General features: G+C 47.5%; 1 protein-coding gene across 1 annotated transcript in view; it reads right to left on the reverse strand.

Annotated features, from left to right (window-relative positions):
• The window catches only part of samd1a (sterile alpha motif domain containing 1a), a 29549-nt gene extending 20723 nt beyond the window's left edge, over positions 1–8826 (reverse strand). Inside the window, exon 1 of the mRNA XM_061905174.1 lies at positions 8175–8826. Coding sequence (XP_061761158.1) covers positions 8175–8561 — 387 coding nt within the window. The 5' untranslated portion in view covers positions 8562–8826. The remainder of the gene's footprint in view (positions 1–8174) is intronic.
• Positions 8827–11313: the final 2487 nt, after the last annotated feature.

Consider the following 11313-nt stretch of genomic DNA (forward strand, 5'->3'; position numbering starts at 1 on the left):
GTCCCAGGCTGCGCGTCCACGAGGTGCGTGCCCGCCTCCTCCTTCCGCTCCAATGGCCACCGCACAACTTTCACAGCCCGCGCCTCAACGAACCTCCCGCGGCTCTCAGCCTTCAACCGCGGCGGCCGGCGCGATGGTCGCCGGCGCGCGGACATCCAGGCCGGAAACAGCCGAGCGGAGGTCTTTTCTTTGTTTTGCAACAATTCCCCGCCAAGTGCGCATGCAGTTGCGGATTGTCGCCATTGTGCGTTTTTTTTTCTCGGCGAGGCGCGGCTGCAGAAGGGAGGAAAAAACTGCAAAAAAAATGCAAAAAAAAAAAAAAAAGGACTTGCAGCTCCACTTTTACTTTGCACAAGCACGATTTCACGGCAGGTTGAGAACAAAGTGATTAGATTGTTTTGTTGCGTCTGCCTCAAATTCAAACTGGATTTGATCGCAGCTTGACCCACATCGGACATGCGCGTCCTGCCGAGCTCGCAGCGACGACGCAGGCCGTCACTTTACTTTCTGCATTTGCGCCACCATCACTAGTTCACGGTGGCAGAGGGGTTAGTGCGTCTGCCTCACAATACGAACGTCCTGCAGTCCTGGGTTCAAATCCAGGCTCGGGATCTTTCTGTGTGGAGTTTGCATGTTCTCCCCGTGAGTGCGTGGGTTCCCTCCGGGTACTCCGGCTTCCTCCCACCTCCAAAGACATGCACCTGGGGATAGGCCCCTCCCACCTCCAAAGACATGCACCTGGGGATAGGCCCCTCCCACCTCCAAAGACATGCACCTGGGGATAGGCCCCTCCCACCTCCAAAGACATGCACCTGGGGATAGGCCCCTCCCACCTCCAAAGACATGCACCTGGGGATAGGCCCCACCCACCTCCAAAGACATGCACCTGGGGATAGGCCGCTCCCACCTCCAAAGACATTCACCTGGGGATAGGCCCCTCCCACCTCCAAAGACATGCACCTGGGGATAGGCCCCTCCCACCTCCAAAGACATGCACCTGGGGATAGGCCCCTCCCACCTCCAAAGACATGCACCTGGGGATAGGCCCCTCCCACCTCCAAAGACATGCACCTGGGGATAGGCCCCTCCCACCTCCAAAGACATGCACCTGGGGATAGGCCCCTCCCACCTCCAAAGACATGCACCTGGGGAGAGGCCCCTCCCACCTCCAAAGACATGCACCTGGGGATAGGCCCCTCCAACCTCCAAAGACATGCACCTGGGGATAGGCCCCTCCCACCTCCAAAGTCTTGCACCTGGGGATAGGCCGCTCCCACCTCCAAAGACATACACCTGGGGATAGGCCCCTCCCACCTCCAAAGACATGCACCTGGAGATAGGCCCCCTCCCACCTCCAAAGACATGCACCTGGGGATAGGCCCCTCCCACCTCCAAAGACATACACCTGGGGATAGGCCCCTCCCACCTCCAAAGACATGCACCTGGAGATAGGCCCCCTCCCACCTCCAAAGACATGCACCTGGGGATAGGCCCCTCCCACCTCCAAAGACATGTACCTGGAGATAGGCCCCCTCCCACCTCCAAAGACATGCACCTGGGGATAGGCCCCTCCCACCTCCAAAGACATGCACCTGGGGATAGGTTGATTGGCAACACTAAATGGTCCCTAGTGTGTGAATGTTGTCTGTCTATCTGTGTTGGCCCTGCGATGAGGTGGCGACTTGTCCAGGGTGTACCCCGCCTTCCTCCCGATTGTAGCTGAGATAGGCGCCAGTGACCCCAAAAGGGAATAAGCGGTAGAAAATGGATGGATGGATGGATACTAGTCCACTAGAACAGGGGTAGGGAACCTATGGCTCTAGATCCAGATGTGGCTCTTTTGATGACTGCATCTGCTCTCGGGCGGCATAGCTCAGTTGGTAGAGCGGCCGTGCCAGCAACTTGAGGGTTGCAGGTTCGATTCCCGCTTCCGCCATCCTAGTCACTGCCGTTGTGTCCTTGGGCAAGACACTTGACCCACCTGCTCCCAGTGCCACCCACACTGCTTTAAATGTAACTTAGATATTGGCTTTCACTCTGTAAAGCGCTTTGAGTCACTAGAGAAAAGCGCTATATAAATATAATTCACTTCACTCTCATAAATCTGAGCTGACATTGCTTAACACGATAATTATGAATAATTTCGCTGGTAATCACAATGCTAAAAATAACGTGTAAAATATAAAACATTCTCCTGCATTTAAATCCATCCATCCGTTTTCTACCGCACCCGTTCAAGAAGTCGCATTAATGGTAAGAAGTATTTTATGTCATGATGGGGGGGGGTCGCAGCTTGCTGCAGGATCGTTCTCCCAGGAAGGCAGACGGACTACTCGGGACATGGCATTTAGGTAAAAACAGGATTTAATTTAAACTAAAAAAAGATACAAACAAAAATCGCTCACAGCGGAGGCACAACTTGGGCTAAAGAAGAAAGCTAACGCATAAACAGACTATGAACATAAATCAAACAAAACTTACTTGGCATGGCATGAAGGACAAAACTATGGCAAGGCATGAAACATGTCAGCACAGGGCGACTGACTGGCAAAGACGAGCTTAAATACTGCCTCTGATTAGTGCTCGGGAAGCAGGTGAGCGGGCATTTTGTCCACCAGAGACAGGTGGACAAAATGAGTAACCAAGGAAACCAGACAAGGGAGTGGAAAAAAACAGGAACTTAAAGAGTCCAAATGACAAACAGCACATGGCCAAACAAAAACATGATCAACAGACATGACATTTGATTTATTATTGGTTAACTTCAGAATAACAATGTTATGAAAAAGAATAAGAGACTTATTATACTCTAAAAATGGTGGTCTTACTTAAAAATGCACGCATTTAGTTGTATTCAGTGGGGGGGGTTGCCCACATCTGAGGTCCTCTCCAAGGTTTCTCATAGTCAGCATTGTCACTGGCGTCCCACTGGGTGTGAATTCTCCCTGCCCACTGGGTGTGAGTTTTCCTTGCCCTTTTGTGGGTTCTTCCGAGGATGTTGTAGTCGTAATGATTTGTGCAGTCCTTTGAGACATTTGTGATTTGGGTCTATATAAATAAACATTGATTGATTGATTGATTAAAAAAATATGATATGGCTCTCGGGAAAATACATTTTGAAATATTTGGCTTTCATGGCTCTCTCAGCCAAAAAGGTTCCCGACCCCCCCCCCCCCCGACACACACACACACACACACACACACACACACACACACACCCCTCCCCGCCCCCCCTGACACGGGCGAGACGTGACCGTGGTCGACTTTCCAACCGTGCGGCGCGTCACGAACGTACATCCCTCGACAAAATACATGTGTTGACATGTTCGGTTTGAACGTGACAAAACGTATAAAGTGATGGCATATTTGTTATCAAATGTGCACGGAAGTGTGTTTAATATTGCAAAACATGTCTCCTATTCACACTACATGTTTACGACTTTTTAACCACGTTGGGAAATTAAGTGGAAATAAACGTGTGTTTCCGGTACGCCCTGTCAAAATAAAACCCACAAGGAAGCGCGCTGGCGTTGACGGTGATCATGACTTTCCCCCCACTTCCGGGTTCGACGCGCACTTCGAGCGCTAACTTGACCTTACAACCGAACAAACGCAGCGTTTGAGTGTTCGTCAAACGGCCCCTTTTTTGCGCTCCAAATGGTTGCTGGAGTCGACGGGGACACGTTTTAAAACGGCACAGTCGGCGGTTTTGGACTTTTTAGCCACGTTGGTAAAATTGAGGCGGAAATAAACTTGCGTTTCCGGTACGCCCTGTCAAAATAAAAACAGCAAAGAAGCGCGCTGGCGTTGACGGTGAACATGACTTTCACCCCACTTCCGGGTTCGACGCCTACTTCGAGCGCCAGCTTGACTGTGCTCAACATGGTGTCGAACATTCAACACTTTTTAAAACGGCACAGGTGGCGCTTTAAGACTTGTTAAGCATCCATCCATTTCCTACCGCTTGTCCCTTTTGGGGCGGCGGGGGGTGCTGGAGTCTATCTCAGATGCATTCAGGGCCAACACAGGATAGAGCAGTGTTTTTCAACCACCGTGCCGCGGCACACTAGAGTCCCATGAGATACAGTCTGGAGTACGGTGGGAGATTGTGTAATTTCACCTAATTGGGTTGAAACCCTTTTTTTGCACACCAGCAAATAATGTGCTGTAGTTGAGTGTCGGTGCTGTCTAGTGCAGTGTTTTTCAACCACCGTGCCGCGGCACACTTGAGTACCATGAGATACAGTCTGGTGTGCGGTGGGAGATTGTGTAATTTCACCTGATTGGGTTGAAACCCTTTTTTTGTACACCAGCAAATAATGTGCTGTAGTTGAGTGTCGGTGCTGTCTAGTGCAGTGTTTTTCAACCACCGTGCCGCGGCACACTTGAGTACCATGAGATACAGTCTGGTGTGCGGTGGGAGATTGTGTAATTTCACCTAATTGGGTTGAAACCCTTTTTTTGTACACCAGCAAATAATGTGCTGTAGTTGAGTGTCGGTGCTGTCTAGTGCAGTGTTTTTCAACCACTGTGCCGCGGCGTGCCGGGGGAAATGATGCAACTTCACCTAATTGGTCCAAAAAATATTTTTTCTGCAAATCAATAATTATAATCTGCCAATAATGAGTCATTCCTTTATAGTCGGTGCTGTGGAGATCTTGACAGGCTAACCATGTAATACTATTCCTTATCAGTAGGTGGCAGCAGGAAGTTAATTGCTCTGTAAAAGTCGGAATGTGTCGGGTGAGATGAGGACGGTTTGTCGTGAACTCAATATGCAAAAAAGTATGTAACGCTTAAACCAAAAATGAAGAAAAGGGAAAGGCATTGAAGCTTAGGGACGGCTTTGCAAAGCGAAAGTAAAACTGAACTGGCTGCAAAGTAAACAAACAGAATGCTGGACGACAGCAAAAACTTGCAGCGTGTGGAGCAGAGACAGTGTCCACAAAGTACATCCGTACATGACTTGGCAATCAACAAAGTGCACACAACAACAACTTAAATATTGCTTGCTAACACAAAGTAGGTGCGGGGAATAACGCTCAAAGGAAGACTTGAAACAGGAAGAGGCACCAAAATAACAGCGCAAGACAAGAACTAAAGCACGACACACAAGAAAACACCAACAAACTCAAAATAAGGTTAAACCACCTAGTGGAGTTTCATTTTTAAACGTTTTCTGCTGGTGGTGTGGCTCCCGATTTTTTTATTTCCGAAAAAAATGTGCCTTGCCTCAAAAAAGGTTGAAAAACACTGTGATAGACAACATTCACACACTTTTTTGGTAAAAGAGAGGTGGAAATACACGTGCGTTTCCGGTGCGCCCTGTCAAAATAAAACCCACAGACAAGCGCTCGTGTTGACGGTGACCGTCACGTTCAGCCCACTTCCGGTTTCGACGCGCAATTCGAGCGTCAGCTTGAACCCCCCCCCCCCTCTTCCCCACCCCCCACTTTACGGCCGAACAAACGCAGCGTTTGGCGTTTATTAAACGGCCCTTTTTGTGCTCAAAATGGTGGCCGCTGTCGACAGGGACAAGTTTTAAAGACTTTTTAAGCATCCATCCATTTTCTACCGCTTGTCCCTTTCGGGTGGTGGGGGGTGCTGCATTGTACACCCTGGACAAGTCGCCACCACATCGCAGGGATAGACCGACAACATTCGCACACTTTTTTTAACCACGTTGATAAAAGAGGTGGAAATACACGTGCGTTTCCGGTACGCCCTGTCAAAATAAAACCCACAGACAAGCGCTCGTGTTGACGGAGACCGTCACGTTCAGCCCACTTCCGGTTTCAACGCGCACTTCGAGCCCCCACCCCACCCCCACCCCCCACCTTACGGCCGAACAAACGCAGAGTTTGGCGTTTATTAAACGGCCCTTTTTTGTGCTCAAAATGGTGGCCGCTGTCGACAGGGACAAGTTTTAAAGACTTTTTAAGCATCCATCCATTTCTACCGCTTTTCCCTTTCGGGTGGCGGGGGGTGCTGCATTGTACACCCTGGACAAGTCGCCGCCACATCGCAGGGATAGACAGACAACATTCGCACACTTTTTTTAACCACGTTGATAAACAAGAGGTGGAAATACACGTGCGTTTCCGGTGCGCCCTGTCAAAATAAAACCTTCAGAGACAAGCGCTCGTGTTGACGGTGACCGTCACGTTCAGCCCACTTCCGGTTTTGACGCGCACTTCGAGCGCCAGCTTTAACCCCCCATCTTCCCCACCCACCCCCCCCACCTTACGGCCGAACAAACGGAGAGTTTGGCGTTTATTAAACGGCCCTTTTTGTGCTCAAAATGGTGGCCGCTGTCGACAGGGACAAGTTTTAAAGACTTTTTAAGCATCCATCCACTTCCTACCGCGTGTCCCTTTCGGGTGCTGCATTGTACACCCTGGACAAGTCGCCGCTACATCGCAGGGATAGACAGACAACATTCGCACACTTTTTTAAACCACGTTGATAAACAAGAGGTGGAAATACACGTGCGTTTCCGGTGCGCCCTGTCAAAATAAAACCTTCAGAGACAAGCGCTCGTGTTGACGGTGACCGTCACGTTCAGCCCACTTCCGGTTTCAACGCGCACTTCGAGCCCCCACCCCACCCCCCACTCCCACTTTACGGCCGAACAAACGCGGAGTTTGGCGTTTATTAAACGGCCCCTTTTTGTGCTCAAAATGGTGGCCGCTGTCGACAGGGACAAGTTTTAAAGACTTTTTAAGCATCCATCCACTTCCTACCGCTTGTCCCATTCGGGTGGCGGGGGGTGCTGCATTGTACACCCTGGACAAGTCGCCGCCTCATCGCAGGGATAGACAGACAACATTCGCACACTTTTTTTAACCACGTTGATCAAAGAGAGGTGGAAATACACGTGCGTTTCCGGTGCGCCCTGTCAAAATAAAACCCACAGACAAGCGCTCGTGTTGACGGAGACCGTCACGTTCAGCCCACTTCCGGTTTCAACGCGCACTTCGAGCCCCCACCCCACCCCACCCCCCACCTTACGGCCGAACAAACGCAGAGTTTGGCGTTTGTTAAACGGCCTTTTTGTGCTCGAAATGTCGCTGTCGACAGGGACAAGTTTTAAAACGGCACAGGTGGCGGCTTAAGACTTTTTAAGCATCCATCCATTTCCTACCGCTTGTCCCATTTGGGTGGCGGGGGGTGCTGCATTGTACACCCTGGACAAGTCGCCGCCACATCGCAGGGATAGACAGACAACATTCGCACACTTTTTTTTAACCACGTTGATAAAGAAGAGGTGGAAATACAAGTGCGTTTCCGGTGCGCCCTGTCAAAATAAAACCTCCAGAGACAAGCGCTCGTGTTGACGGTGAACGTGACGTTCACCTTACTTCCGGTTTCGACGCGCACTTCGAGCGCCAGCTTGACCCCCCCCCCCCTTTCCCCACCCCCCACCCCCACCTTACGGCCGAACAAACGCGGAGTTTGGCGTTTTTTAAAGGGCCCCTTTTTGTGCTCAAAATGGTGGCCGCTGTCGACAGGGACAAGTTTTAAAGACTTTTTAAGCATCCATCCACTTCCTACCGCTTGTCCCTTTCGGGTGGCGCTGCATTGTACACCCTGGACAAGTCGCTGCCTCATCGCAGGGATAGACAGACAAGATTCGCACACTTTTTTTAACCACGTTGATAAAAGAGGTGGAAATACACGTGCGTTTCCGGTGCGCCCTGTCAAAATAAAACCTTCAGAGACAAGCGCTCGTGTTGACGGTGAACGTGACGTTCACCTTACTTCCGGTTTCGACGCGCACTTCGAGCGCCAGCTTGAACCCCCCCCCCCATCCCCCCTCTTCCCCACCCCCCACTCCCACCTTACGGCCGAACAAACGCAGAGTTTGGCGTTTGTTAAACGGCCCTTTTTGTGCTCAAAATGGTGGCCGCTGTCGACAGGGACAAGTTTTAAAAGAGCGAGTCGAGCACGTTGTCGACGCACAATAGCAGCGCCGCGTCCGAAAAAAATAAAAAAAATAAAAAATGGACGTTATTTAGCTCACGAGCGCACCTTCTTGCCCCCCCCCTCCCGCGAGGTTTGGGCCGCCGCTCCCCGGGTTTGCGGCATCCTTTCCCGGGTGCACTTAGTGAATAAAAGCGGCTTTGACGCATGGTCGCCGCGACAATTATGAGCCACGCAACAACGTCACCAACCTCCTCGTCATCGTCGTCGTCCGGGTCCGCCGCACCGAGCGCGCTGTCCCCGTTGCTTAAGTCCGAGTGACTGGCGTCGTTTGCCGCCAGCGCGGCTCCTCCTCCTCCTCCTCCTCCCCCCGCAGTCGCCGACACCGCCTCGTCCTTTTTGCGGCACCTCCGCTGAACCTTGGCGGCGTTGCGGTAGGAAATGGAGCCCTTGTAGTTGACTTTGAGCACCGTCTGCTCCCGGATCAGTTTCTCCAGTTCCGTGCACGTTTGGTCGGGTTCGGAGCCGTGGCGCCTGCGGACCATCCGGCAGATTCTCTCCAAGTCCGGCCGGGCTTTCCTGGAGCGCAGGGAGTCGATAGTGTCCAGGATCCACTCTCGGTACTTGGACTCGGACATTGTTCCTCCGGGCTCGCTGCGGCAAAGCTTGCGTGAGTTACGCTAGTTGGAGAGTGTCGGAGCCGCGAGTGAGAAGCGGAAAGCTCGCCTGCGTGCTTGTGCGCTTAAGGTGGAGCCGCGGAGTTGCGAGCCAAACTTTGCCTCCTCCTCCTCCTCTTAAGGTGGACTTGGCGGTCCCGCCAGCGTGGAGGCGCGCTCACGTCGACGTGTGAGAAGCCGCTAAAGAGGCAACACAAAGGGACATAAAGATAGTTGTTCACGCCGCATGCCATGACGTCATCACACTCTTCTCGGCTTCTTCACTACTTTCATCCTTGTGGAAAACAGCGCATGTTGGGGGGAATTTATTTTTATTTTTTATTTTTTCGACATATAGCATACCTGCAAGTTTGTTTGTTTTTTAGTTGTATTATGCACACCGCAAGAAAATATGAAAAACACACTGAAGGCGTTAGCATTTAGCCATTGTTGCACCACCAGTTGTTTTTCTGTTGTTTTAGCTCTCGCTCTCTCTAGTTTCCCTGCTCTTCAGGGGATTTTATTGTATATATAGCTATCTCTAGAGAGAGACAGCTATATGGATATATGTATGTATATAAATATATATATGTATATATATATATATATGTATATATATATGTGTGTGTATATATATGTATATATATATATATGTATATGTATATATGTATATGTATATATATGTATGTATATATATGTATATATATGTATATATATGTATGTATATATATGGTTATATATATATACATGTATATATATATACATGTATATATACACATATATATATATATATATATATATATATATATATATATATATATATATATGTGTGTGTGTGTGTGTGTGGGGAAAATCACAAGACTACTTCATCCCTACAGAACTGTTTCATGAGGGGTTCCCTCAATCTTCTCCTAATGATTGAGGGAACCCCTCATGAAACAGTTCTGTAGAGACGAAGTAGTCTTGTGATTTTTCCCACACCTACATATTGCGCTCTACCACGGTATCGAGCAATATTCTCTGGATAATCCAATCAAGACATATATATATATATATATATATATATATATATATATATATACATATATATATATGTGTGTGTATGTATATATATGTGTGTGTATGTATGTATATATGTATGTATATATATATATATATATATATATATATATATCAATCAATCAATGTTTACTTATATAGCCCTAAATCACTAGTGTCTCAAAGGGCTGCACAAACCACAACACAACACACACACACACACACACATATATATATATATATATATTTATATATTTATATATATATATATATATATATATATATACATACATACAAGACTGTCTCATAAAATTAGAATATTGTGCTAAAGTCCTTTATTTTCTGCAATGCAACTAAAAACATGAAAATGTCATACATTCTGGATTCATTACACATCAACTGAAATATTGCAAGCCTTTTATTATTTTAATATTGCTGATTATGACATACAGCTTAAGAAAACTCCCAAATCCTATCTCAAAAAATGGCAATATTTCCTCGGACCAAGTAAAAAAAAAAAAAAGATTTATAACAGCAAAACAAAATCAAACATTTGAAAATGTCAATTAGTGCACTCAGTACTTGGTTGGGAATCCTTTTGCACGGATGACTGCATCAATGCGGCGTGGCATGGAGGCAATCGGCCTGTGGCATTGCTGAGGTCTTATGGATGCCCAGGATGCTTCAAAAGCGGCCTTCAGCTCATTTGCATTATTGGGTCTGGTGTCTTTCAGCTTCTTCTTCACAATAACCCATACATTCTCTATGAGGTTCAGGTCAGGGGAGTTGGCAGGCCAATGGAGGACAGTAATGCCATGGTCAGTACACCAGGTACTGCTGGTTTTGGCACTGTGGGCAAGTGCCAGATCATGCTGGAAAATTAAATCATCATCTCCATAGAGCTTTACAACAGATGGAAGCATGTACACAGCTGCATTGACTCTGGACTTGATGAAACACAGTGGACCAAAACCAGCAGCTGACATGGCTCCCCAAACCATTGCTGACTGAGGGAACTTCCGTTGTCTAGAGTTCAGGAGTGGCTTGACCATGGGAATACGGCTATTGAAGCTGTATCTGTTGAAAAGCTCTATGGAGGTGATGATTGCGATATTTCAGTTGATGTGTAATGAATCCAGAATTTATGACATTTTCATGTTTTTAGTTGCATTACAGAAAATAAAGGACTTTTTCCACAATATTCTAATTTTCTGAGACTTATATATATATATATATATATATATATATATATATATATATATATATAGCTCTCTTTCTCTCAGGTTTCCCTGCTCTTCAGGGGATTTTATTATATAGCTATATATAGAGAGAGCTATATGGATGTGTGTGTGTGTGTGTGTGTATATATATATATATATATATACATATATATATATATCCATCCATCCATTTTCTACCGCTTGTTCCCTTTTGGGGTCGCGAGGGTGCTGGTGCCTATCTCAGCTACAATCGGGCGGAAGGCGGTGTACACCCTGGACAAGTCGCCACCTCATCGCAGATATATATATATACATATATATAGCTATATACATCTATATTGTATATATATATATATTATATAGCTATACATGTAGACTTAGACTTCATTTTTATTGTCATTCAAATTTTAACTTTACATTACACATAAGGACATTTTGTTGCATTAGCTCATGGTAGTGCAGGATAAAAAAAAAAT

Source organism: Nerophis ophidion, linkage group LG07 (genome assembly GCF_033978795.1).
Source record: "Nerophis ophidion isolate RoL-2023_Sa linkage group LG07, RoL_Noph_v1.0, whole genome shotgun sequence".
Lineage (NCBI taxonomy): Eukaryota > Metazoa > Chordata > Actinopteri > Syngnathiformes > Syngnathidae > Nerophis > Nerophis ophidion.